This window comes from Myotis yumanensis, unplaced genomic scaffold, assembly GCF_028538775.1.
Source record: "Myotis yumanensis isolate MYYU_CA2020_CCGP unplaced genomic scaffold, mMyoYum1.0.hap1 SCAF_12, whole genome shotgun sequence".
Classification (NCBI taxonomy): Eukaryota; Metazoa; Chordata; class Mammalia; order Chiroptera; family Vespertilionidae; genus Myotis; species Myotis yumanensis.
In genome coordinates this window covers 28,766,246-28,792,419 of record NW_027223763.1, presented here as the reverse complement: position 1 = coordinate 28,792,419, position 26,174 = coordinate 28,766,246, and the positions used below count along the sequence as shown (strand labels likewise).

The window sequence follows — 26,174 nt, the reverse complement described above, 5'->3', positions numbered from 1 at the left end:
TGAGTCCGCAACCGCGAGGAGGGGGAGTGGTGAGGGTTGTGGGTGAGACTGACATATCCGGCCTCAAGTTGCTGGAGGCTCATTTAGGGCTGGACTGGGCAGCTAAAGGTCTGGACCTGACCTCTCCCAACACCGCCTCTCCTCACCTATGCCCTTACCCATGCACATTCATTCTCCCCAAACGTACCCCAAGAGAGCCTACGCACAGGGCTCTTTCCCACAAAGCTACTTACACTGTCTCTAGATACACATTATCTCAAACACACAGCCCCTACACAGATCCCATCACAACCACATTATCTTCCCATAAAGACCTCATCCCACACACACAGCTTCCCCACAAATACACCTCTATCAGCAAGCACAACTGTCGCCCCACATCTCTTCTCCCATTATGTAGCTATCCTCCCTCCATTCATCCAGCAAGCATTTCTGAAGTCCTGCTGTAGGGAAGACCCTGGGAACCAAGATAAGCCCTCCCTGGTTTTTGCTCTCAAGGGGCTCCCAGTCAGAGTAGTGGATAAGTTAAGCACAGAATTGTACCAGAGGGCAGGATGTGGTAAAAGCCAAGAGGTGTGTGCTCAGGGGAGGATCCCTTTAGGTTAGGGAAGGAGGACCAAAATGTCTCCATGAAAAATGTTCTTAGAAGTCAGGATTTAAAAAAAATAAAGGTAATATAGAAATAACAGCCATCTATCTTTTTATTAACTATATGTCCATTGCTTTGTATACATAATTTCATTTAATCCTTACAACAACCCTGCAAGGTAGGTGTCATTATTTCCATTTTTACAGATTATAAAACTGAGGTTCAAAGACGTTAAACACTTGTTCAAGGTACTTGTCCAAAGTCACACACTTAAGTTGTGAAGCCACGATCCGAACCCAGGTCCCTCTGACTCCAAAGCCCAAGCTCTCCACTAGACCAGCTGCAGATGAGTCAGGGGTAGCATTCCAGGCAGAGAGAATAGCATAAGCAAAGGTGAAGAAGCAGGAAATCACGTAGGAGCATTCAGGGAAGTGAGTAGACAGGCTGGCTGAAGCACAGGGTACCTGCAAGGGAGCAGTGATGGGCAAGTCAGGGTTAGATGAAAAGGCCAGGGAGGACTAGAGAGACGTATGAGGGATCTGACCTACTGGAGGGTAACAGGAGGCTAAGGGAGGCTGTGAGTAGAGAAGGAAAATACCAGAACTGGACTTTAGAAAAATAACCTTGGAGATTAGAAAGACACTGCATTTGCATAAGTGAGAAGTAATGAAGCCAGAGATAGAACAGTGGAGAGAAGGATGTCACTCATTAGGAAGTTTAAGAGGTAGAACAGACAGGACCTGATGACAGTATGTTCTGTCAACCATCAGGAACCAGAACCCAAAGTCAGGCTGGGTTTTTCTTGTCATTAACAGCTACTCTGTAGCTGGGGAAGCTTGAGTTTAGGTAAGAAACTGGGAAGGGGGAAAGGAAGGATCAGGCTGAGCTGGGAATGTGAAGATGAGGCTGTGGTCAGGGGATGTGGTTAGCCTTTGGGGAAAAGGGGATGGGATGTGGTTAGCACTAGGTAGGGGCAGAAGGTTAGTGCACTGTGCCTGATGGGTACTGGACTTATTGGTGTGACCACTTTGTAAGGTATATAAATGCCTAAACACCCTGTGGCACACCTGAAATTACTGTATGTCAACTGTAATTTTTAAAAAAATCAAAAGCATGTACATACCTTCCCTTAAAATTAAAAAAAGAAGAAAAAAGGGGGGATGGGGTTAGTGACTGTATCGGGCTGGAAATGGGGAAGACAAGGTTATAGAGGAAGGCTGGGGAAGATGGTAGTAGATAATCAGTCACCAGATCAGGCTGGGAGAAGGGGAAGAATAATTATGTGGACAGTGGCTAAATCAGGGAATGATGAAGTGAGGTCACAGGCTAGGTCAGGCTACAGAAGGCTGAGAAGAGATGGGGCTGTGGTCAGTGGCTAAATTAGGCGGGGATGGAGGAAGAGTGAAGGGACACTGGAAGTGTCTAAGTAAAGCTGGAGTGGTGGAGGGGGGATGGGCTGCAGCCAGTGGCTGGGTCAGACTGCGTAAGGGACAGTGCTATGGTCAGTGGCAGGGTCATGCTGGGAGTGACTTGGGGGTGTGGTCAGTGGCCTGGCTGGGCGTGGGATCTGCAAGACCCAGTTTCCTCTTTGGGTCTCATTTCCTCTTTTCTGTTTGGGGAGTGGGGGAAGGGGACCTACAACTAGACCAAGAAATTAAGGAGGCTTAGAACCAGGGGGTGGCACAGAGCATGGACTAGTTCTGTTGGGCTGGGTGTAGGCTATTCATCAGACGACCAAGAAGTATGCAGATGAATGAGTGAGTGAAAATGGTGGGAGAGTGCTATGAAATGATGGGAAAGCTCAGATTTGCTACTGTCAACTTCTTCAATTTTACTTGCCTCAGGTCATCTACCCTGACCTCAACCACCACCTCTAGAACTGACCCTAATTCCTAACATTAACCTTGACCCTAATTTGTTTCCTGTTTCCCCACACCGGCTTTGACATTCATCCCTTTCCTGGCCCATCCCTCCACTATTTAGTCCTAAAACTGACCATGCCATGGTTCTCTAATCCCTAAAAACTGAATTCCTAACCAGTTCCTGTTGTTGACCCTGAACGCTGACTTACGGTTGGCCATCCTAGAACACAAAATAGTGACCTTAATCCAAACTTTGCACACATCAAACCGACCTGACACACTAGTAACTCTAAATGTTTAACCTGGGCTCTATAACTTCTAAAGCTAACCTTGATTCCTCAACCCAATTCCACCTCATCCCAGGCTCACCCAAAGCTCTCCTACCCACATACCGGCTATCAGCAAACCTCAAAACCGATCCCCGCCCTGCACCTCACTGTCACCCCACTCCCCGCCCTCCCCAAACTCATCTGAGTCAGAGGATCGCTCCCAGAAAGGGCCTGGCTCCCCAAAAGGATCTACTTTAAATTCCGAGCCCAAGCCAAAATAGACTGGACGCTGACCTCTCCAACAAGCCCCGAAACAGCAGGCGCAGGAGTCAGGGGCCCCGCCCGCGCGCCTCCCGCGCCTGGCCTCGCGGCCCCACCCAAACGCTCCCGCTCGGCCCGGTCGGACGTACCTGCGCTGCCTGGCTTATGCCCCGCCCGCCGGCCCGCTAGCCGGCTCGTTCTCCCGGTGGCTCCCGAGATCCGGCCTCGCCCTCCCTTCGGCACTCTCTGGGCCACTTCCGTCCCCGGAACGTCCCCCACCCGTGGGCGGCGCCCTGGGCCCGCGCTCTATGGTTGCGGGGACTGCAGGAAGCTGCTCTGGCCCCAGCTCTCGGTGCTCGGGATCCCACCGAAGACGGGCCACCACTCCCGGCAGGAAGCGAGGGTGCGGCGCAACCCGGGGGAAAAACGCTCCGACTGCGCTCGAGTTCCCCTTTAGTCTCTGATCCTCCGTTTCCTTAGCCCGGGGCGCAGGCGGAGCCGGGGGCGCAGAATGCCCGCCCTCAGGGTGTGAGGAGGCTGCAGGGACGTCCCCTTTATTTGCATAGCTCCCGGGACGTGGCGCCGCACGTAGGCCACTTCCGCGTCTCCGAGAACTCCAACTCCCAGAATACCTCGGGGTCTGCGTCACTTCCGCTGTGTTGGAAGCTGAGGAAAATCGAGACTGGGAGGCGGAAAGCCGGCTGAAGAGGGAGTCGCGGTTAGGTGGGGCCGGCTGACCGTCGGTGGGTGTTGTGCCTGGGATTCGGGGTTGGGGCCAGGTGGAGGGCTGAACTCCTGTGTTTATGTCCATTTTTCCCGGTAGATTTCCCATATGGAGCTGGCGTTGGACCCGGGTGAACAGGACCTGCTGGGCTTCCTGCTAGAGGAAAGGGGAGATTTGGGGGCGGCGCCCGATGAGGTCTTGGAGGCTCCGCTGGACTGGGAGTTGCCGCTTTCGGAGGTGGGTGGGGGCTCTGAGGCCGGTCGGCGCGGGCCGGGGTGTTCGTGGGGCATGGGTGGTGATAGGTCCAGGACTGTTCATTTGAACCCCGTGCAGGCACTGAGCGATTGGGACGTCGAGGATTTCCTGCGCTCCCTGCCGAGCCCCCCAGCGTCGTTGAACATTTTCAGCAACTCTAATCCCTGTCTTGTCCACCATGACCACACCTACTCTCTCTCCCAAGAACATGTTTCCATAGATCTAGGTGAGCATGAAATAGTGAAGTTTGGGGGGAAGGAGAGGACGCAAGGGCCTGGCTATTCACTTTCCCTTTTGCAGATAGTGGGAGCTGTGGAAAAGAGGGGGTCCAGATGACCCCCCTGCACGTGGAGGACCCGGAAGAGCAGGTACTGGACTTGATTTTCAGGAGGATTATTCCCACATTGCGGAGGTGGGGCCGGATCCCTCACTCCTCTCTGACATCCCCTTGCTCCTCTGCTGCCCACCTTTCCTAACCCCAGGAGGTTGTTGGGCTGATCCTGACAGATGAGGAAAAGAGGCTATTGGAGCAGGAGGGGCTTACTCTGCCTGGAACGCTGCCTCTCACTAAGGTAGGCCTTCCATCGGTTGAGTAAAGGCTGGAGGGGGGTTGTGAGTCCCAAGTAGGCCAGTTCTGTTAATTTTATCAGTAACTTGAAAAAGGACTGAAGTGAGAAATTTAGCAAATTTGCTGTTAATAGGAAACTGGGGGATGTAGTTAGTATGCTAGCTGCAGGGGGAGATCCTGGTTTTGTGGGGCTTACACGAATTTGCGTGTTCTCTTTAAGAAGAATTCAAAAGTATTAGTGCGTTAGTAGTATAGGGACTTGGAAAGGACTGCAAACAAGGGGTCCTGACACTTAGACTTCACTGCCTTCACGGTAATCCATCTATAGCTGAAAGGTAGAGTTAAGTTTTTAGGCTGGATTAAGTAGTATAGCAAGAATGCGTGGCAGCTTCACAAGCATGATATACTATGATGCAATCATTATTTACTGGCAAAGATTAAGAAATTTTAATTTCTTCAAAGCATGAATCAGCATTGTGATATGGTTACTAAGAAGGTGAGTGGGGTTTGGAGGCTATATTAAGAGGTATTGCCTCTAGAAGGGCAGCTCCTGTCTTGTTCTTCATTACACTGGATAGACCACATCTTACTGTCCAGGTTTGAGCCCAGATATTAAAAGGATGTGGTCCATTCTGAGGAGATAAATGAGGTAAATTTTTGCCCAGATTAACTTAGGAAATGTTGAGTGCCCTAAAATAGCCAAATTAAAATAGCATTTAATTTGTTCTATATGGCCCAGAGAGTAGGTATTAGGTAAGTGCAATGGGTGGAAGGCAGGAGTTGGCTCAGAATAAGGAAGATTTTTAATTAATAAAATTATTAAAAATGGTCTGGCTTGTGAGGGTGTTAACAGCGGGTCCTCGGAGGCATTCAGCCAGAATCGAAGTGCCTATTGGTAAGGGAGGCTGTAGAAGGGATTTCTGCATCGGGAAGATGATTGAACTCAGTTACCTTCTAACTCTGGTCTGAGACCCCCTTTCCTTGTATTCATTCTCTCAGATGGAGGAACAAGTTTTGAAACGAGTACGGAGGAAGATTCGAAATAAAAAGTCTGCTCAGGAGAGCCGCAGGAAGAAGAAGGTGTATGTGGGGGGTTTAGAGAGCAGGTATGACGGGAGAGGGACTCTGGGGTTGGGGGAACAGAAGTAGTTGGAAGTGGGAGGTTTTTGAAGAGAGGAGCCAGGCCATATCCCCACATCCCTGTTATTCCCTCAGGGTCTTGAAATACACAGCCCAGAATCTGGAGCTACAGAACAAAGTACAGCTCCTGGAGGAACAGAACCTGTAAGCACCTCTCTGTAACATCACTCCCTCTCCTGCTGTCTCACTTTTTTCCTGCTCCACACTTGATTTCCAACTGGGCAGCTCCTACATGCAAGGTCTGATTCTTTGCCCTTATTTGGTTTCTGATTCTAAGCTCACAGTAATGGGGAATACATTCACACATAACGAAGGATAAGTTAAGTATCAAGAAAGACAAGAAAGCCCAGCTGGAGTGGCTCAGTGGTTGAGTTTTGACCTATGAACCAGGTCACAGTTCAGTTCCTGTTCAGGGCACATACCCAGGTTGTGGGTTCGACCCCCAGTGTGGGGCGTGCAGGAGGCAGCCAGTCAATGATTCTCTCTCATCATGGATGTTTCTCTCCCCCTCTCTGAAATCAATAAAAATATATTTTTAAAAAAGAGAGAGTAAGAAAGACCTCATAGGGCAGATGACATTTAATAATAGATAGGACTCTAGGAGTTGGGGTGGGGGTATAGAAGGAGAGGAGCGTTGTAGGGAGAGAACAGAGTAGTTCAGTTTGGCTGGAACCCTAACATAGGTGAGTTGGGCCAGAGGTAGAGAATCTAGACTGCCTGGTGAGGGTTATGTGTGTAGCTAATTAGGCAGTGTAGAACCACTGACTATTTGCAAAGGAGTTTAAGTCAGGGCAGAGGTGTGTATTTGTTTTAATGAGGAACTTTAGGCATTTTGTCCACAGAGAGGAGGAAGTCATTTGCAAAAATAGGACATAAAGAGAATTACTGTTTCTAGGTCTCTCTCATGTATACAGGAGGTATACATGTTATTAAATTTAAATTTTTAGAGGCTCTAGTGCAGGGGTCCTCAAACTACGGCCCGCGGGCCACATGCAAATACAAATATTGTATTTGTTCCCGTTTTGTTTTTTTACTTCAAAATAAGATATGTGCAGTGTGCATAGGAATTTGTTCATAGTTTTTTTTAAAACTATAGTCCAGCCCTCCAACGGTCTGAGGGACAGTGAACTGGCCAAAAAGTTTGAGGACCCCTGCTCTAGTGCACAGATGGAGGGGTGGCCTTAACAGAAAGGTTTCATTGTATCTCAGGGTGCCAGGATAGGGCTGCTCACTGTCCCCTCTTCTTCTAGGTCCCTCCTGGATCAGTTGAGGAGACTCCAGGCCATGGTGATTGAGATATCTAACAAAACCAGCAGCAGCAGCAGCACCTGTGTCCTAGTAAGGATGGTGATGGAAGGAGAGATCCTTCTTCCAGGTGCAGGGATGGGTGCAATCCAGAGCTCTTCATCATTTCCTTTTCTTGTGTTCCAGGTCCTACTGTTCTCCTTCTGTCTCGCCCTTGTACCTGCTATGTACTCCTCTGGCACCAGGGGGAGCCTGCCAGCTGAGCATGGAGGTGAGGGGCTTGAGGATAGTATTATGGGTGAACTAGTGGGAGAAGCCTGGCCTGCTTCTAAAGAGTCTTTTTCTTCTCAGTATTATCCCGCCAGCTTCGTGCCCTCCCTCATCAGCTGGAGCTGTCTGTCCTGCAGTCGGAGGAACCAAAGGATAGCTCAGACCATGAGCTCCAGGCTCCTGGCAACTCTTGCTGCCTGCCCTCCCACATGCCTCAGGCTCCGGGCACAGAGCCTCCCCTGAAGTTGCCACTCCCTGATCCCTTTTCAAAGTTCGCCTCCCTGGGTCCCATCGTTCCCCTGCATGCAAATCTCACAAGAGAAGGGGAATGGCTCCCTGCCCACAGCCCCATATCTGTTATCTTGCAGGGCAGATACTCAGGCTAGATGGGAGGCCAAATGAAAAGGAATACGAGAAGGCTAGTTTTAGCATCTGTGCCCCGTCAGGATGCCTTAGGGCTCCAACACACCACACTTACCATCTTTCTGGGTCTTTTATTTGTACCCATGTATGTCTATCACCCCATGAATGGACCTGGGGGAATCAATTGACCTTGAACATTTCATGCAGTGAGGGGATGGGATGAGGAAATAAATAAATAAGTGATTCTGATGCCTGGGTTACCCTCGACCCCTTTACTGGTGTGAGTTGGTGGGGAGAAGGGGAGGGGAGCATGATTGTCCTAGTGGCTCAGGGTTGCAGAAGACGGGGGCTAGGGAAGAGCAAATGCCATGTGGGATTTATGTTAGTGCCTCCCTCCCACAGTTCAGGGGGCTCACTCTGGACTTGGGTTTGCCATGACTTCCTTTGGTCCGAGTTTAGACCCTGTGCTTAGTCCTGTGCCCTGGATGTTTGGAGCTCAGCCTTTTTATGCTGCTGCTGCAGGGCCAGCTGCATGGCCCAGATGCTCAGTGGCCGCATGTAGGCCAGGGAGCGGAACACTCGCTTTTGGCAGTATGCCTCCGGGGTCTGGAAGCCCAGGCCCAGGCGCTCCCACACAGTACGGTAGCAGCCTTCAGCTGTCTGGAAGCCCTCGCAAGTCAGGCCCTGTAGGGAGAGATGGCAGTCACATTAGTTGGCACCCCCTGAATAGTCTCTAACTGGACAGATGGAGGCAATGGGGTCTCTGCCCTTAGGCAGTTCCCAGCTAACGGGGGAGATAAATTTAACCCACAGGCAGATGACTGAAGGCAGGAGATGGAATGCATGCCAGGGGAAAGAGGGAGGCTTTCTAGGTGAATAAGATGGCATGGGTTAGGCAGTACAAATAACTGAGGGCTGAGGAAGTGCTGGGCCATGAGACAGACAGGGGAGAGATGGGGAAGGCAGTGCATTACCTCCTGGATCATGGTGGCTGCCAGCCCATAGACCACGCCCACCCAGACTTCATCAGACTGGACACTGGATCTATCAGGGACACCCTGGGGCTGCATCCCATTCACAGCCCCCATGGTCCCTCCTGCAAAGGCCTGGACATTGAATTCAAAGATAGTTTGGAGAGCACGAACCACGTGTTGGGTAGGAAATACCTAGAGGGGCAAAGGCAGAAACAGTCTCTTAAACTTGCTTCTTCCAAGAAAAACCCACCTGGTTCCTCCTCCTAGTCTCTCTCACCTCAGTTTCTCCTTCTCCTAGGCCACTAGCCCTCAGGAACCACTGGCCAGCACACTGGTCAGACATGATGCTACAGGACTGAGGCTGAGAGCTGCAATCATAGTTGTAATAGCGGCCTGGAGTGGAGGAAGGGCAAAAGTAAGTCTCTTTGTGTTCCCACAGCTGCCTTAAGACTCCTTAGGAATCCCCCAGCTCACCATTCCATAGCAGTCTCTCATAGGCTTGCTGGCCCCGGCTAAGGATGGAAGAAAACTTATCTTGAATGTCCTGTGTCCCACACAGAGCAGCCATCTGGACCATCATAGCCACAGCTGCCAGCCACAGTCCTCCACAATAAGCACTGATCAGGAAAATGGGTTTAGGGGTCAGACTTGGCAGCTCCAGCCATTCCCATGCTATATAACAAGCAATGAGTCACCCTTCCTTGAGCCCACAGTCCCTTAGTGCTTAGTTGCCATCTCAGGTCCCCTGTAAATCCCTGTCCCCCAACCTGGGGCCTGTGGTGACCCAAGCGTCATAGGTCTGGTCTGCATAGCCTCCATTTTCAATGAGTCCATCTTGGTCCTTGTCAAACTTCATTTCAGACTCCATCACGGCCTAGAGAGGGACCAAGAGAGTGCAGACCTAGATACTAGGGAAAGACAGCCAGCTCTCTCTCCCCAAACACCAGTCATGCCCCTGTACATGCATCCCTTACCAGACACACAGGCCACATGTCCCTCAGGAAGCCCTGGTCCCCTGTCAGGTAATAGTCCCGATAAACCTGCAGCACAAACTTCAAATTCAGGTCTTTCCAGTCAGCAGTATCATGGATCACATACGCATTGACCCGGAGCCATGGCTCGTCATCTGCAGGAGGGAAGGGAACCTGGTTTATTTGTGTTGGTGGTAGGGAAGAGGGAGGGAAGCTGACCTTGAGGTGGAAGGATTTTTACCTGGGTCCCCAATATCATGGGGGATGACATTCCTCCTTTTCACAGGTGCCATTACCCCACTCATCAGGTACCGTCGCCATGTCAGGTCTTCCCCAAGTGTGGCCAGAGCTGGGGGAGCAAACATACAAGTTGGGGGGCGGGGGGGGCGGGGGGGAATGGGCAGTCTTGGGGTGGTGTAAGGCTGTGTGTGACCCCAGAAGGAAACCAGTAAATCGGGTATAGGTTATGATGGGGGAAAAAGACAATGTGAGGGACCACAAAGGTTCAGGGGTCGGAGGAGCTAAGGGGGCAGAAGAGGCACAAAAGAGACCCTCACCCATGTCATACTGCAGGCTGAGCTCGAGTTTGGGCCATAGCATGATGAGGGCGAAGGAAGCGTAGAAGTGGACATCATATGTGTTGTACATGCGATATTCCTGGCCTGGAGGAAGGAGGGATACACACTGTTGCCAGAATTCCTCTTCATGTTCCCCTCCCTACCTAGCTTGTCCTCTGGAGTTGGGGGTGGGGCACTGTCACACTATACCTGCCAGTTACCCATCATCCCAACCAATGACCTGGGCAGGCAACACTCACCATCCTGCCTGGTGGTAGGGCACTAACTGGCCTCACAGATACGGCCTGCCATACTATGGCCACCAGCAGCCCGTACCTTCAAGGTAGCCAAATCGACCATACTCCGTGAGGAGGGGGTGGAGCTGACACATGCTCCCTCCCAGCTCCTCTGGTAGGGAGTCCTCAGGAACTTCCAGCCATACTGTGCCTCCATCAGCCAGGAAGTAGAGTTCATTGAAGAGTGCAGATTTGTACCAGGCAGGCAGGGACCTGGGGAGTCAGGAAGGAGTGGTCTAATAAGTGTGGACCTCCCAGGAAAGGAAGGACTCTGCGGTTCAGTTGAGTGGGGGCACTAAGTGAATCCCAGCTCAAGTCTGCCGACTTTGGTGGGTGGAGAATGAATTAAGGAGCCCCAATTGGAGTGTGAGTGCCTGGGAGGAAGGGAAGAGATGGCCCCATTGACACCTGTCATCCAGTACTGGGCTCTGCCAAGCTGAGATCCTCTCTTCCCAGTCTGCGTATTGGCACAGTGCATAGTGACTAAGGGCGGGTGCTGCATCACCATCTGAGCCAAAGAACCTTGTGTATCGCCTGGGATGAGAAGAAAGGGGAGGGGTAAGAACATGGGCTCCAGGTCACACCCTACCACCTTGGATCCCTATTCTCTGTCCCCTCACCTGTAGTAGGTCTGGCCCTGAGCTCCAAACATGATTCTGGGCATGTCCCAGGCCAGTGAGAACTCCAGGCGGCACCGGCCTCGAGGTGGCAGCTTACTCGTAACACACACAGCCCCAGCGATGCCTACCCCTTTCTGCGAGAGGGTGCTTCGACCTGAGAGAAGCACAGAGGAATCAGCACAGACACCTCCTTCATCCCCAAGGATCCCTAAGACGGGAGCAAGGCCAATTCATTACCAGGCCTCCCACCCTGCTCTCAAGACAGGGACAATCTCTTTTCCCACCACCTCCCTGTTAGACCCCCCCATCACCAGCGGGGGAGTCCAGCTGTCCATCCTGAAGTAGATCCTGCCACACCTGCTGCCCAGTGCCGTCAGGGTCAAAAGCTGTGATGTGGGTTACCGTCGTGTCTGCCTGTTAAAGGGCCAAAAGCTGTGAAGGGAAGCTCCAAAGAATGCTGGCTTCCAAACTGCTCAAGCTCCTGTTACATATTCCCACCTCCTCCAAGTTCCACAGGCTTATGGGCTGTGGTGAGAGTGGGACTCAGGAGTTTGGGAAATGAAGAGACCACGGTGGGATGGGGTGGGCTCGGGCTGGCTGGGAGTAGGGGTTGCAGGTTAAGGTATAGTATAGGACAGGCGGCTCCGTACCGTGAGTCGTGCAGCCACAGCCATCGTGTAGGGATTTGGAAGGGTTGGATGATGCAGCAGCAGCCCCCGTATGGTCTCCCCATTACGCTCCAGACAAAAGGGTTCATTCCACAAACCCCCTGAAGCATCGTCCCCACCTCCCAGTCCATTCCGCATGGAGAACATGATGGACACATCCAGGGCTTCATCACCTTCATTTTCCACATCCCACACAAAGACTCCTACAGGCAGACTGCTGTCCTGGGAACAAGAGATCAGACTCAGATGGTCCCAGTGTGGCTCCTCCTGGGCCCATTCCCCATGATCAAGCCTTGTATCAAGGACCTGACTCAAATACTCCCAATATATTCTTTTTAATTTTTTTTTTTTTTCAAATTGAGGGAGAGGAAAGGGAGAGAGATAGAACCATTGATAAGAGAGAAACATCAATCGGCTGCTTCCTGCATGCCCCCTACCAGGGATCAAGCCTGCAACCCGGGTATGTGCCCTGACCGGGAATCAAACCAGTGAACTCCTGCTGCATGGGCTGATGCTGAACTTACTGAGCCACACTGCCCGGGCCTCCCAAAATATTCTTTTTTTTTTTTTAAAATATATTTTATTGATTCTTTACAGAGAGGAAGGGAGAGAGATGGAGAGCTAGAAACATCGATGAGAGAGAAACATCGATCAGCTGCCTCCTGCACATCTCCCACTGGGGATGTGCCCGCAACCCAGGTACATGTCCCTGACCGGAATCGAACCTGGGACCCTTCAGTCCGCAGGCCGATGCTCCATCCACCGAGCCAAACCGGTTTCGGCTCCCAAAATATTCTTGATTTCCACTAGCATCTCTCCATATTCCCAGGCAGGCTACCTACCAGGAGACAGAAGACCAGTTGGGCAGTGGTCCTGGAAAACAGTATGATGTTCATGCTCCAACCCCTTTCACAGGTCATGGAATTTCCAACAGAGACAGATCCCAGGGAAGGGAGGACAATGGAGGAAACAGAGGGACTCTCACCTGGTAGTCATGGGGCAAGATGGGTGTGATCTGGCGGCAGGTGAGGGTGACATTCTGGCCAGGAAGCTGATAGACAGTCCAGGCTCGGGGATAGAGGGCATGGTAGAATGCAAAGAACCCACACAGGCCCCAGTTCCAGCTGCGCAAGACACTTGGGCGCTCCACGGACAGGACTTGCTGGTACACAGTCTGCCCTTCCCGACGCAAGCACACTGTGAACTAAACCAAGAAAGAAGATAGGCTAGAACCTGGTAACCCACAAGCACTTCACACTAGTCTCCCTCTCTTCCAAGTAGCTCCTCTGCTTCCAGAGCCTGCAATGGTTACCACTGCATCACAGCCTCACTCACCCCCAGGCCTCTCCCCCAAGCTCAGTGAGTCACCACCACGTCCGGCCTCCTCCATTTATCTCCCAGACTTCCTCTCCCTTCTCACCACTGTGGTCTTCTTGCCCTAAGCCAGCCCTCGCCATCTCTGCTTTTACCCTCCATCCCTATGCATCTGGGTATCAGTTCTTTCTTATAGACAAATCAAGATATGCTAGTCTGTGTTTAGGTTTCAGTGACTCCCCATGGCCTTCAGACTAAACTCTTCTACCTGGATTTCCAGACCTTGATCTGGCCTGTCGCTGCTCATTAGACTCATTACCTGTTGAAGCACCTATATTCTGGTCATATCAAATACTCTATGCCTTGAGCACACTACATTTCCTCCATGCTTTTGCCCATGCTCATTCTAAATCTGGTGAAACACCCCCGTCTTTTTAGGCCTAGGCCAAATACCATCTCTTCTCTTCAATCGTTGAGTCATTCTCCTGTGTATCCCCCTATGCCTCTAGTGTGTGACAATGTGTTTATTTACATTCTGGCTCTGACTGCTCCATGGGTTGAGGGCAGGGACCCTTTCTAGTTCACTGAGGTCCCCCTCTCCAGCTGTGACTCCCAATCAGTCAGGCAGCGTTGGCATGAGTAGGAAGAGAAGGGCAAAGTCTGCAGCAGTGTCCTTTTTTGCTCAGTGTCTCTCATTTTGGCATTGATGTGGTCTCACAGTGTCTTCTTCTCAAAGTCCCCTAATAAAAATTTAAGCTTGCCCGGCCAGTGTGGCTCAGTGTTGAGCGTTAACCTATGAACCAGGAGATCACGGTTCGAATGCTAGTCAGGGCACAAACCCGGGTTGTGGGTTTGACCCCCAGTGTGGGGCGTGCAGGAGGTAGCTGATCAGTGCTCTCTCATCATTGATGTTTCTATCTCTTTCTCTCCCTCTCCCTTCCTCTATAAAATCAATAATAAAAATTTAAGCTTTGCCTGGCCAGGTGGCTCAGTTAGTAGGCATCCCATATACCAAAAAGGTTGCAAGTTCAATTCCCAGTCAGGGCACATACCCAGGTCACCAGTTTGATCCCTGGTTGGCATGTATAGGAGACAACCAATCAGTGTTTCTCTCTCCATACCCTTCTCTCTAAAACATCAATAAAAATATGCCCTCAGGTGAGAATTTGAAAAAAAAAGATTTAAGCTTCTGGAGGATAGGGCTATGAAGGGTTGATATCTCTTCCCTTGGTTCAGAGTATGTCTGATATTTTAAAACATATATAAAAAAATAGTTTTGTGTTTTTTTTAAAAAAAATTTTTTTTATTGATTTCAGAGAGGAAGGGAGACGGAGAGAGAGAGAAACAACAATGATGAGAGAGAATCATCGATTGGCTGCCTTCCACACATCCCACACTGGGGATCAAGCCTGCAACCCGGGCATGTGCCCTGGTCAGGCATCGAACCATGACCTCCTGGCTCACAGGTTTGACGCTCAAACACTGAACCACAAAGGCTAGGCAAGACCATGGGCTCTTAACCACAGAGGGAACTGAATCCCAGTACTTCCCTTTACCAACCATATGATCTTGGGCACGTTACTAAACTCCTTTAGATCTTAGTTTCTTCTTCTGTAAACGGGTATAATAATATACTTACCTTATAGGATTGTCTTTAAGTATTAAATATTACACAAAAGTTCTAACACATGTTAAGCATGCAATGACTACTTTAACTGTAGAGTCATGATTCTGGAAGGCATTCCCCTTGGGATACCTGAGTGATGAGCCAGAAAGGAAGCTTGGGACCATTGGGCAGGGTTGGTAAAGCTAACTAGGAAGGGCACTGTCATTAATTGGACTCAAGGTCTGCTAGTCATTTCTCCTTTGAAGATGAGCTGAAGCTGGAGGCATCCCTTAGACAGGAAATAGGAACTTGGTGGACAACTCAACATGAGAGGTCACTAGAGATGATGAAAAGTAGATCACATGCCTCTGGCAATCTCAGCCCAGGAAGGAACAGAGGGAAAAGAAGCAAAGCTTCAGAAAAGGGAAGGCTAGAAATCTGTGCTTGGGAGACGAGGGGCTTCCCAGGCCCTCAGCCAGAGAGACCAGAAGAGTGATCACCAGCAGAGGAGCTGACCTCTGGCTGAGGGCTGGCAAATCATGGTGAGCAGTTGGTGCTTTATATGCATCTGTTTTCCTCATGATTTGCAGACATTGGTTTTGTTTCCCCTTCTGGTCCTACCATGTGTTCTTTCAAGCAGGTGAAGTGATCTGGGAATTCTCTGCACTCTGTGGCTGAGTACTGGCTCAGTGAGTGGAGCTGGGGGGCAGCACGTAGGTAGAAGGTATTTATTAGAAAAATGGAGGGCAGAGGTGCCAGGGCTGTAAACTCTTTCAAGGAACGTGTACTCTGTGAGTGTCTCATTCCTACAGTACACAGGGCTGGGCACACAGGAAGCATCCTGAAAGGACTTACTGGACTGAATCATTTACACATCTGCCTGCCACATCCTACATGGCTAAGAGGCCCTTCCTGGCATGGGGAGGTACTGTCTTGGCCCTCTCCTCCACCACTGGCTCTTACTTGGTCAGCAATGACTGTCCGGTGCTGGTACATTCCAGGATTAAGCTGCCAACGACAGAACTGGCCTCTCCAGCCTCGGGTTATAGTGCCTCCTCCGATGCCACCCAAGGGACAACCTAGAAAGAGAATCAGGACCATGACTAGGGTAATGGGTAGAGGAAAACAAGCCCATTTCTCACTTTCTAGACTATAAAGATGGGTTCCTCTAAAAACCATGGGCATATGAAATCAACATGTACACTTTAACTTATACAATGTTATATGTCAATTATATCAATAAAGCTGGGAGGGGACCCCCTAGGGCAGTGGTTCTCAACCTTCCTAATGCTGCGACCCTTTAATACAGTTCCTCATGTTGTGGTGACCCCCAATTTCATTGTTACAAATTGAACATAATTAAAGCATAATGATGAATCACAAAAACAGTGTAATTATATATGTGTTTTCCGATGGTCTTAGGCAACCCCTGTGAAAGGGTCATTCGACCCCCAAAGGGGTCGTGACCCACAGGTTGAGAACCGCTGCCCTAGAGGCTGGGGGCAGTAAAGCTTGCCTAAGTGGAAACATCTTTGCCTCACTCTGTGCCCTCTCTGGAGGCTGCGCCCTCTCTGAACAGGGCAGAGCTGGGGTGGGGCTCACCATAGATCTGTCTCAGGGGTACAGAGTTGATGAGGTCGATGAAAGGTTTCTTCTTCTCCACCTGAGTCTTCTGGTACCACCACTGCAAGTACCTGAGGAGCAGGAGGCAGTGTGATGGAAGGGGTTGTGGGCGAGTGCCTTCCCGGCTGCAGTCGCCTACCTCTTTCTGGACACCCAGCTGTGATTTCCCATCACATGTTCCAGGGATCCCACCTTTGCTTCCAAACCTCCTCCTCTCAACTTCTCTACAGATCAAGGTCCCCTCATCTTCCCAGTCCCCAGCTTACAGTGTGGGACTGTCTTTGTTTCTTTTCTCTGTTCTCCTCAGGAGCTTTCTGATCTTTCCTCACCTCTAACTCCATGGCCACTGCTTTACTCACCCCAGCAGCTTTTGTCCGAGGTGTTGAAAGGGCCAGTTTTGATTTCTAAGCTGTAAGTTTTGTGATTTTGCTCTCTTGTAATATCCCAGTAAAGTCTTAAAAAACAACAACATTTCCCTGGGCTTGTCACAGCTCTGTGTCCCACAGGCAAATGATTCTGTTTGGGATTCAATGACATCTGTCCTAGACCATCTTCTAATCTTACTTTCTTGCAACCCTGCCCTCTCCCAGTTCTACTCCCTACCCAGCCATTTTATATTCACTATTCAAGCACAACACTTATAACCATGTACTTGTGTAAGTAACCCTTCTGAGCCTCAGTTTCCTCATCTACAAAATGAGGATACCTCCTGCCCTACCAAACTACCCACCTCATGGAATGAGCAAATGACATAATAGGTAGGAAGGCCATAAAGTGGAATACCTGTGTCAGGTATGGTCATTACTTGTACATACACTATCTCAATTCCCAATCAGATGCTGTCTTGTTATTTCAGTGTCCTCACGTGAGTCTGACATACTTTTAAGTTCCTTGGGGAAAGGGACAGTGACAACGACTAGATGATTATTACCCATTGCTTCAAGCACAGGGCAGGGCACGTGGTCTGCAGTCAATATTTGCTGAATTTACATATGATTGTACAAACAGTGGGGCGTAAGAGAGATGAACATAGACAGGAGCAAGGGGAGGAGAAATGTGCATAACGAATAGGGAAGTTACATTCTGGGGGTAGAGGGAAAGGGAGGGAAGACAAAGATGAGATGATGGGAAAGCAGACGATCCTTCCTGCCAACTTAGAGGAAACTGGACTCTGAAACTAGAGGCCAGAAAGGACTGGTGAAGGGAAAGAGAGTGCAGTGGGCATTAGGGCAATGAGGAGAGGCAGAACAAAGGAGTATCTAGTATAGAACTGGCACTTAAATATTTATTGAATGAATGGACTCTGTCTGGGAGAGCAATCAAAATTGAGTTCTTACCACACTGAGGCCAAGAGAACTCTGTCTTTTTGGAGCTCCTGATTCGAGGACCCTCAGTTCAGCTTTCTCTTAGGTTTCTCCCATTCCCCGAATTTAGTAGCTGACCATTCTTGACCTATTTGGCCTTTCCATAATTTCAGCCCCAACTTAAGAATTACCATTCAGAATTCTTCCGTCTCACCCCTGTTTCTCCCCAGAGCAGGACCTCATCCCACTCCAAAAGCCCTGTGTCAGTGGCCTGCACTCTATGCTGATGTGGGAAGCCAAGGTCCAGGGGCCTGCGCATAGCTTCAGGCCTCTGATGCAGCTCATACACAGGGACAGAGGGGTAGGATACCCACCTGCTCTTTTTTTTAATCCTTGCCTGAGGATATGTTTTTATTGATTTTAAAGAAAGGGGAAAGGAGAGATAAAGAGATAGAAACATCGATGAGAAACATCTTTAAAGAGAGAGGAAGAGAAAGAGAGACTGGGAGAAACATCAATGTGAGAGAGAAACGTTGATCAGTTGCCTCCCGTATGCACCCCAACTAAGTATGTGCCCTGACCGGGAATTGAACCTGCAACCTTTTGGTGTATAGCAGGGGTCCTCAAACTACGGCCCGCGGGCCATATGCAAATACAAATTTTGTACTTGTTCCCGTTTTGTTTTTTTACTTCAAAATAAGATATGTGCAGTGTGCATAGGAATTTGTTCATAGTTTTTTTTTAAACTATAGTCCGGCCCTCCAATGGTCTGAGGGACAGTGAACTGGCCCCCTGTTTAAAAAGTTTGAGGACCCCTGGTGTATAGGATAATGCTCCAAACAACTGTTCTTGACCTCAATGTCCCCACCACATGCACCCCAAAGTGCTTCTCTTAGCACCTTAGCTCTACATTCTATTTTGACCCAAAGGTTGGGCTAGGGATGACTGTTCTCTGGTACTGGCCACCCACAGTTACTAGCAAAGGAGAGGCATTCCTAGGCGGCACCAGGCCCTTCCCACTACCCAGGTCTGGGGTTAGGTAAACGGACTCCCCACCCCAGCCCCAGAGCACTGAATGGGAAAGGAAAGGATCCATTTATTTATTTTTAAAAATCCTCACTCGAGGATATATTTTTTCATTGATTCTAGAGAAAGACGGGATGGGGGAGGGATGGAGGGAAGGAGGGAGAGGGAGAGGGAAAAAAACACATCAATGTGAGAGAAACATCCATCGGTTGCCTCATGCACGGGCCCTGACTGGGAATTCAACCCTGGACCTTTTGGTGAATGGGACGTCCCTCTAACCACTGAGCACAACCAGCCAGGGTAGGGAAGCACCCTTTGGCTGTCAGCGCTGGGTTTCACAGCCTTCAAGCCTCACTCCGTGGCTCTGTGTTTACTGTGTAGAATGACTCAGGATGACCTCAGGGTGATGCTTTTTGTCCTCACATCCACCTGTTCCTGTTAATGGGTCTTGGTCTCTAGTCTCTAGTTTTTTAATTCAGTGGGGATATGGAGGGACTTAGAGGAGTTCTACAGCCAGAGTAAGCTCTTCGGGTGTCTGCAATCCTTGGGTAGGGAGTGCGGGGGCAAGGGAGACACCCGGGCAGGCTCTGGAAGGCTATTCCTAAGAGCTCTGGGGACACCTATGGCAGTGCCTCTGATCAGAGGGCCAGTCTATCTCAGAGTAGAGTGAGCAGCACCCCTCATCACCCTCTCAGGATTGAGAGAGCTGGCAGCCTTGGAACTAAAGCGTGATGGGTGCTGGACTGTAATGTGGTGTGCCTCAATGAGGTACTGAGAATACTCCAGCTGCTCAGGGGATTCTGAGACGCATCCCCGCCCCAATAAAACAACATTGTGTCAGTACCTCAGCAGCCACACTATCCTTTCCTATCCTACAACACAGAGCTAACTCCAAAGACCAATCTTTGGAAAAGAGGGAGCATGTGAGAGGGAGCTTAATGGGAAAGGCTGGCTGCAGGCCTAGATGTTTCTGCTCTTTCCTACTAAAAAGGCAAGTTACTGGGAGTAAAGGGTTGCAACAAGATGTGACCTGGTCTTACTCTTCAAAATCAAGGCTTAGAATCTGTTGGGGATAAAAGCCACTTGATTGGGTCAAGGCACATCCCGCTTTCTCACCCCTTCCCACTTCTGCTGGAAGTCTCGTGCTGGAACCAAGTGAAGCCTCGGGACTCTAGGCGGTGGGATCTACTCACCTCAAGCCCATGCCCAGGTGCTTTATCAGGTTGCTGAGGGAGATGTCATTGGCATTAAAGGGTTTCCTCTTCTCTGCAAACTCATGAGCCAAGCAGATGCGCCAGCCAAAGGAAGGCACCTGGTAGCCCTTGGCTCTCCCCTCGTAGGAGGCCATCAGCTGCCCAGGGTCCTCCGGATCGCTGTAGCCCCGCTCATCTCGGGATCGACTGTCCTCAGGGCTCTCGCCGTCAGTGACCTGCACAGCCTCAGAGTCTCCAGTGTCTTTAGCGCAGTAAACCTGTGGGTCCCCTTTGGCACAGCTGGTCTGCTCCGAGGCGGGGACTCCGGTCCCCATGCTCCCTGGATCCTGGGTCCCCACGACCTCGATGGCCCCAGGTCCCGCGCCTTCTGATACAAAGTATCTCGCCAGCCAAGTGCAGAGGCGGATGCCGACTGTTGTTAGGTGCCGTCCTGGCGGGCCGGCCGCTGGGGGAAGCTGCGGTGAGCAGGTGTCTCCGTGTAACCCGGGAGCTGAGGCTGCAGCTGCGGCGGAGGCGACAGCAGTGAAGCCGCCTCGAGCTCCCCGTCGTCGTCTCTCCGGGGCCTGGGCGGGAAGGGTCGGGCCTCGTCGTCATTGGGCCGCGATGATGAGCGAGCCGGGCCAAAGGGCGACTACTGGGCCAGCGGAAAGGGGAGGGGCCGGCCCGCGAGGCACCGCCCCCGGGACCGGCCGGGGCGCGCGCGGCCGCCTCCGCCTCGTCCCCGGGCCGCGGCACCGGGTCCCCCCGGGCTGGGCGCCGGGTCCCGCCGGCCGGGGACTGGGACAGCGCCCGCGCCCAGGTGCCAGGCCGTGGGAAGGTGACCCACGGCGGCAGGACGCGAACCCCTTCCGGTCCGGCCCGCCGGGCGCTTCCGGCAGGAAGGGGCTCGGTCCCGGGAGGGAGCCGAAGGGAAGTCCCGCCTCTACCGCGGACGCCGTCACTCACGGGGCCGGGACGGGAGGGGCGGGCAGGTGAGGGCCTCTGTGCGCCGAGACCCCCGGGTTTCCTCCTGGCGAGGTGCCTGGGCTGCGGGCGCCAGGGGACGGGTGTCCGAGGTCTGGGGCTGGGACGTGGAGCCGCGGGGGGCGGAGGGCAGAGGCCGGGCTGGGGTTAGGGAGGAGGGGGACTAACCAGGTACTGAGAGGAGGGCGGGCAGCGGGCACCCGGAGCGACGCCCTCCGCCTGGGCAGCGCTGAGCCAGCTGGCCCTACCGCCCACCCGCCTCCCGCACCCAAAGGCAGGCGCTTCCCTCCGACGCCGCGGTGCTGGCGCCGGTCTTTTGCGTCCTCACCCCCGAGCTCCACGCAGACACCCCCCCCTGCCAGGGGACTGACTTCTGACCCGCTTTGTTTCCTCCCAGGTCCGGTTCCGGAGCTGACATGATCGAAGTAGTGGCAGAGCTGAGCCGGGGTCCTGTGTTCCTGGCGGGGGAGGCGCTGGAGTGTGTGGTGACGGTCACCAACCCGCTGCCCCCCACGGCCACCTCGGCATCCAGGTGGGAATGCTGGCCCTGAGGTGGTCCTCTGGCAGGAAGCCTGGTGTCTGCAGTGCGAAGCCAGAGCTCAGGTTGTCCTGCAGCGACACCGCCACCTTCCTGCGCATTGTGCTGTCATTGGAGCAGCGACTGTTTATCCGATGGGGTTGGCATAGCTCTCCACTCTGCCGTCCACCCCCCTCCCCCATTCCCTTTTACCCACAGTGCACTTCTCTATTTAATGGTCTCTTTTTCTTTTTATTGAGCTTATTGGTTAATAAAATCATGTAGGTTTCAAGTATACAGTTCTATAATATCGTCTGTATATTGTACAGTGTGCTCATTACCCAAAGGCAAGTCTTCTGTCACCATTTATCCCCTCTTTGCCCTCTTCTACCTTCCCCACCCCCCTCTCCCTTCTGGTAATAATGGTTTCCTTTTGGGGTCCTGATTTCCTGGCCCTAAGACAGCACCTAACCATGTTGGTCTCTAGACAGTGTGGTAGGGCGTTTGGGAGAGCTCTGGTGAGGTCAGGAACTCCCCTGATGCCTCCTTTACTTCCTCCCACAGTGAGGCTCTGGCCTGGGCCAGTGCACAGATCCACTGCCAGTTCCATGCCAGTGAGAGTCGAGTCGCACTGCCTCCCCCAGACTCCAACCAGCCAGATGTTCAGCCTGAGAGCCAGACTGTCTTTCTACCACACCGAGGTTAGAGACGGGCAGTTGCCTTTGGTGGGATGAAGGTGGAATTTTTAAGTTGTTCCGGCGGGTCATTACAGTCTCCGTGACTTGGGGATGTGGGGGTTTCAGTTGTTGCTTTGGGGATGTAAGACTGTTGCTATCTCACAACAGGAAAAGAGGGATAGCTTACTGTGAGCTGTCATTTGTTGGCAGTGCTTACTGCCCCCACTTGATGTGCTAGCCTCGTCCAGTACTGGACAATGGGGTCATTAAACTGCAGTCTTTATCTTTTTTAGGTGAGAGGGGTCAGTGTATCCTTTCCACTCCACCAAAAATCCTATTCTGTGACCTGAGGCTAGAACCTGGGGAGTCCAAATCATGTAAGTGGCTGTCTCCCACCCCTTCTGAGATTCCCGGAGGGAGGACTTCTCTGGCTGCCTCTGGCTGCCCTGACTACTACTTCCCAACCAGACTCCTACAGCGAAGTGCTGCCCATAGAGGGACCACCCTCCTTCCGAGGTCAGTCAGTTAAGTATGTCTACAAACTGACCATTGGCTGCCAGCGTGTCAACTCACCCATCACGCTACTCAGGGTCCCTCTGAGGGTTCTTGTGCTGACTGGTAAGTAAGGGTTCCTGGAGGGAAGGGCTAGGGAAGAGGCTCACCAAAGCAGAAATGGGGTTAGAGAGCTGGTGAGAGGGGCTGGAGGGAAGCTTCCTGGTCTTAGGGCAGGTGCGAGGGGGTTGTAGAGGGCGAGCTCTGGAGAAGAGGTTTAGATGTGTACCCCAGCCATGTCTCCTCTGACCTGCAGCCCTCTCAGGTTGGGGTCCACTCTTACCTAACTTCTACTCTTACCTCTGTTCCCTCCCAGCACTACTTCTCTGCTCATTTTCTTTCCAGGCCTTCAGGATGTCCGGTTTCCCCAGGATGAGGCTGTAGCCCCATCCAGTCCATTCTTGGAGGAGGATGAAGGGGGGAAGAAGGATTCATGGCTAGCTGAGCTGGCTGGGGAGCGCCTCATGGCTGCCACATCCTGCCGCAGCCTCCGTGAGAATCCTTTCAAGATTGTCCCACCCCCTCCTCCCCTCCTGTCTCAGGGGCAAGTTCTCCTAACTGCCACATGCTTCTGAGGATCCACTAATACCTCACCCAGATTATAAAGAAAAGGCACCCCCCCCCCGCCCCCGCCCCCGCTTTTGGCTTCTGGCTCCAAGTCCTAGACATTCTCCAGTGTGGACTCCAGGCTTACAGTGTCCTGTTTCCCCAGATCTATACAATATCAGTGACGGCCGAGGAAAAGTTGGGACATTTGGCATCTTCAAATCTGTATACAGACTTGGCGAGGACGTGGTGGGAACCTTAAACTTAGGGGAAGGAACTGTAGCTTGTTTGCAGGTGAGAAGGGAGAGAGGCTTATGGGATGCTGGGCTTGAAGGGCTAGGGTAGCAGAAGGGCCTGCATAAAGAGGGGTGGTATGTATAGTGGAGAGTGGGGTCTCTGGTAAAGCAGGCTGAGGCTGGGCTGCCCTCTCACCTCGAGTCGGCAGTTCCCAGTGCCTGCTAGCACACACTGTTCTTGCTCCCAGTTTTCAGTAAGTTTGCAGACCGAGGAGCGTGTACAGCCAGAGTACCAGCGGCGCCGCGGGGCAGGGGGTGCCCCCTCTGTGTCCCATGTGACTCATGCCCGACACCAGGAGTCCTGCCTCCATACAACCAGAACCAGCTTCTCCCTCCCCATCCCTCTCAGCTCCACCCCAGGCTTCTGCACTGCCATTGGTGAGACCCTGACCATTATCGGAGGTGGGGAGAGAGCAAAATACTGTCCTTAGGTACAATGTAATGGATCCTGATTCTTAACACTCGGACACACATCCAGTTTCTGACCCTTAACACTCTATTAGATCTTCAACCTGTTTCCTAGATGCACTGACCCCTACACGCTTAACAGCTTTGGAGCTCTCCTTCCCTACCCATTCTCACGGGGACCTGTGATTCACTGATCGCTGATTCCCGAGCCCTTTAACTTTAGGCTATCACATCTTGACTGTCTCACATTTGGGCTGTTAGATTCTTGACATTGCTGTCCTTATTGTCACATTCTGGTTAACACACTAGATTACTTTGAAAAACCCCTTGATCCTAGCTCCCTGTCCTGTGATTTTTCCCCCTCCCAAATACAGGTTTTTGCTAATTTGCTAACCATACCCTGTCATTGGCTTTTAATTCTAGCTTCTAATGCCTCTGTCTATGTCTTTTTTTCCAGTGTCCCTGAAGTGGCGATTGCATTTTGAATTTGTAACATCCCGAGAACCAGGTTTGGTGCTCCTACCTCCTATGGAACAGCCGGAGCCTGTCACCTGGACAGGGCCTGAGCAGGTGCCTGTAGACACCTTCAGCTGGGACCTCCCCATCAAGGTGCTGCCCACAAGCCCGACCCTGGCCTCATATGCAGCCCCAGGCCCCAGTACCAGCACCATAACCATCTGAAACTGGCCCACCACAGCACTACTTTCTTCAGGATCCTGAGAACTCGGCACCTGGACTCTAGTAGGGCCCGTTTTTTCCACCTGGGGCCCAATGACACGGACAATGAGAAGCAGGCTTTCAGCTGTAGCATTAATTTATTTATTCAGAATAAATTGGCAGCTGCTAGTGGTTTCCCTGGAAGTGGCAGCAGCAGTGGGCAGTCAGCAGAAGGGTGATCAGTTGAGTTTAGCCGGAGTGGGGAGCAGGAGCCCCAGGCACAGGGGTATTAGCCGAGCCCCACTCTGGGTCAGGCCCTCCCCCTTTGCAGGGCAGCCGAGGGTCAGATTTTTGTACCAGGGAGAATTGGCAGGTTCCTGCCTCCTGTCGTACCTCACACTCAGCAGGGAAGTCGATGGGATGCTGGGACCTGGGGACCCAAAGGATGGGGAAGGAGTCAGCACAGTGAAGGGCCACCTTTCCCTCCCCACATTCCCTTTCTCCCAGCAGTCCTCCCAGATCTTCCCCTGGTGCCCCTTTGGTCCCCCTAACTAAATTCTCACCTACCATAGTTGGATTTTTTTCATTTCATAGCAGCAATATTTTCCTTCTCGATCCACCCCTACCTTCCACACTTTGTAGCCTGAAGCTTTCTCTCTCACACTCTTGTTACCTTCAGGTTTGGTCGGCCTCATACTGATATTCTGTTCATTCTAACATGACAGAATCTAGTCCTGCCCTGGCCATCTCTCCCATCAGAGCCATTCTCTCTGGCCGTTTCTGATCACTCACGTGTCACAGCAGCCCACTCCGACAGGATGCAGGCAGGTGCAGTGGAAGCAGTCCTTGCGGAGCCAAGACTCACCCAGGGTAAAATATTTCCCTTCATAGTGGCAGGGGGCTGGGGAAGAACAGGAAATGTTAGTGTATCGGGGAGCAGTGGCGGCAGATAGAATCATCCTGGAGTAGGAGAGAGCTACGGGCACACTCTCCCCATAGTTAGTCTTTCCTTTTTTGAGTGACCCCGAATCATCTCTAAGCCCCCCTCCAACCAGTGAATGCCCTCTGCTCCTTTTCCTTTCCTAATGCCTCACCCAGCGTTACCTTGAGCTTGGAAGTAGCATTTGCTGTGGACTCCTGGGTGCTGAAGGAGCAGAGATATCACCAAGCAGATGATCCTCCAGCCTCCCAGGATCCCCTTAGCCTGTCCAGCCCAGAACATCCTTAGGGCCATTTCTGGAGCACAGCCCTTTCGGACCCTCTTGGCTTCTGGTCAGGCTACTCCGGTCTTGTCTCCTTGGCTCTTCTTCGTTTCTCTCCTCGAGTCTTAGTGTCTGTCTTTTCCCCTGGGCTCCTGTCTCACACCATCTCCGTGCCCTCTGCTCTCACAGGCTTGGAGATGTTTATAAAGTGAGGACCCTGGCCCCCTGCTGAGTAGAGCTGGAAAAGCTGTAACTCTGTTTCCTGGGGTGAGGGCATGAAAACAAGAGGTCCAGCTTTAACAAGCTGTGAGAGCTGATTCATGCCCCTGCACAGCTAGGGGGAGGGAGGTGGCCATGGAGGAGGCACTGGACTGGGCACTCCCCCAGCAAGGAGGTGGGAGGGGTGCGGGCCCCCAGGTGGTCCCCAGATCTCTGACCTGGAGAGAAGGAAGCATTCCACCATCTCCCACCCCACTCCACCCCACCCCACCATACCACACACACTCTCTCCAGGGGTGGATGTGCTGGGATCCCTGCCTGGACCGGAGGGAGGCATTTCCTGGGGATGGCTAATCCTGTGCCCCAGCCAAACCCAGGAGCTGCTGTAGGGTGCGACGGCCAGAGGCTCCAGGAGAGC

General features: G+C 52.0%; 5 protein-coding genes across 8 annotated transcripts in view; 2 read left to right on the top strand and 3 right to left on the bottom strand.

Annotated features, from left to right (window-relative positions):
* Positions 1–3,482, bottom strand: part of TLN1 (talin 1) — a 30,790-nt gene extending 27,308 nt beyond the window's left edge. For both annotated transcript variants that reach the window (XM_070431233.1, XM_070431234.1), the window contains exon 1: positions 3,131–3,482. The gene's annotated coding sequence lies outside the window, so the exon portion shown is untranslated. The remainder of the gene's footprint in view (positions 1–3,130) is intronic.
* Positions 3,483–3,604: 122 nt separating this feature from the next.
* On the top strand, positions 3,605–7,795 carry CREB3 (cAMP responsive element binding protein 3). 2 transcript variants are annotated; one of them, XM_070431239.1, is made up of 10 exons: positions 3,605–3,704; positions 3,805–3,942; positions 4,039–4,186; positions 4,261–4,328; positions 4,443–4,532; positions 5,528–5,634; positions 5,744–5,812; positions 6,919–7,006; positions 7,100–7,184; positions 7,265–7,795. In XM_070431239.1, exons 2-10 carry the CDS (start codon positions 3,814–3,816, stop codon positions 7,567–7,569), a joined length of 1,089 nt encoding a protein of 362 aa, XP_070287340.1. In that variant the 5' UTR covers positions 3,605–3,704; positions 3,805–3,813; the 3' UTR covers positions 7,570–7,795. The 2 variants fall into 2 exon arrangements, with proteins under 2 accessions (XP_070287340.1, XP_070287339.1); XM_070431238.1 differs by having other exon boundaries at positions 3,621–3,724.
* On the bottom strand, positions 7,663–20,289 carry GBA2 (glucosylceramidase beta 2). Its single transcript, XM_070431235.1, has 17 exons — positions 19,699–20,289; positions 16,155–16,246; positions 15,516–15,631; positions 12,618–12,836; positions 11,615–11,854; positions 11,276–11,378; positions 10,965–11,118; positions 10,753–10,878; positions 10,385–10,557; positions 10,049–10,153; positions 9,733–9,840; positions 9,495–9,646; positions 9,288–9,394; positions 8,995–9,137; positions 8,798–8,913; positions 8,521–8,712; positions 7,663–8,230 (listed from the first exon to the last, which is right to left on the bottom strand). The coding sequence occupies exons 1-17, from the start codon at positions 20,031–20,033 to the stop codon at positions 8,015–8,017; spliced, it is 2,697 nt and encodes an 898-aa protein (XP_070287336.1). The 5' UTR covers positions 20,034–20,289; the 3' UTR covers positions 7,663–8,014.
* On the top strand, positions 8,295–24,539 carry RGP1 (RGP1 homolog, RAB6A GEF complex partner 1). 2 transcript variants are annotated; one of them, XM_070431237.1, is made up of 9 exons: positions 8,295–8,935; positions 21,080–21,214; positions 21,764–21,900; positions 22,170–22,253; positions 22,345–22,494; positions 22,774–22,920; positions 23,141–23,268; positions 23,459–23,648; positions 24,136–24,539. In XM_070431237.1, the coding sequence occupies exons 2-9, from the start codon at positions 21,099–21,101 to the stop codon at positions 24,357–24,359; spliced, it is 1,176 nt and encodes a 391-aa protein (XP_070287338.1). In that variant the 5' UTR covers positions 8,295–8,935; positions 21,080–21,098; the 3' UTR covers positions 24,360–24,539. The 2 variants fall into 2 exon arrangements, with proteins under 2 accessions (XP_070287338.1, XP_070287337.1); XM_070431236.1 differs by lacking the exon at positions 8,295–8,935 and adding an exon at positions 20,464–20,690.
* MSMP (microseminoprotein, prostate associated) lies at positions 24,511–25,780 on the bottom strand. Its single transcript, XM_070431245.1, has 3 exons — positions 25,440–25,780; positions 25,128–25,236; positions 24,511–24,765 (listed from the first exon to the last, which is right to left on the bottom strand). The coding sequence occupies exons 1-3, from the start codon at positions 25,567–25,569 to the stop codon at positions 24,585–24,587; spliced, it is 420 nt and encodes a 139-aa protein (XP_070287346.1). The 5' UTR covers positions 25,570–25,780; the 3' UTR covers positions 24,511–24,584.
* Between the last annotated feature and the right edge of the window lie 394 nt (positions 25,781–26,174).

Coding starts and splice junctions, on each gene's coding strand:
- MSMP (XM_070431245.1), bottom strand. CDS start 25,569: ATGGCCCTAAGGATGTTCTGGGCTGGACAGGCTAAGGGGATCCTGGGA. Junction 25,237..25,439: donor ATGCTACTTCCAAGCTCAAG/GTAACGCTGGGT, acceptor GTTCTTCCCCAG/CCCCCTGCCACTATGAAGGG. Junction 24,766..25,127: donor GGAGTGGGCTGCTGTGACAC/GTGAGTGATCAG, acceptor TTGGGTCCCCAG/GTCCCAGCATCCCATCGACT.
- CREB3 (XM_070431239.1), top strand. CDS start 3,814: ATGGAGCTGGCGTTGGACCCGGGTGAACAGGACCTGCTGGGCTTCCTG. Junction 3,943..4,038: donor GGGAGTTGCCGCTTTCGGAG/GTGGGTGGGGGC, acceptor AACCCCGTGCAG/GCACTGAGCGATTGGGACGT. Junction 7,185..7,264: donor CCTGCCAGCTGAGCATGGAG/GTGAGGGGCTTG, acceptor TTTTCTTCTCAG/TATTATCCCGCCAGCTTCGT.
- GBA2 (XM_070431235.1), bottom strand. CDS start 20,033: ATGGGGACCGGAGTCCCCGCCTCGGAGCAGACCAGCTGTGCCAAAGGG. Junction 15,632..16,154: donor ACCCCTGAGACAGATCTATG/GTGAGCCCCACC, acceptor TTCTCTTTCTAG/GTTGTCCCTTGGGTGGCATC. Junction 8,231..8,520: donor CAGCCACCATGATCCAGGAG/GTAATGCACTGC, acceptor CTCTCCCTACAG/GGCCTGACTTGCGAGGGCTT.
- RGP1 (XM_070431237.1), top strand. CDS start 21,099: ATGATCGAAGTAGTGGCAGAGCTGAGCCGGGGTCCTGTGTTCCTGGCG. Junction 21,215..21,763: donor ACGGCCACCTCGGCATCCAG/GTGGGAATGCTG, acceptor TTCCTCCCACAG/TGAGGCTCTGGCCTGGGCCA. Junction 22,921..23,140: donor CACATCCTGCCGCAGCCTCC/GTGAGAATCCTT, acceptor CTGTTTCCCCAG/ATCTATACAATATCAGTGAC.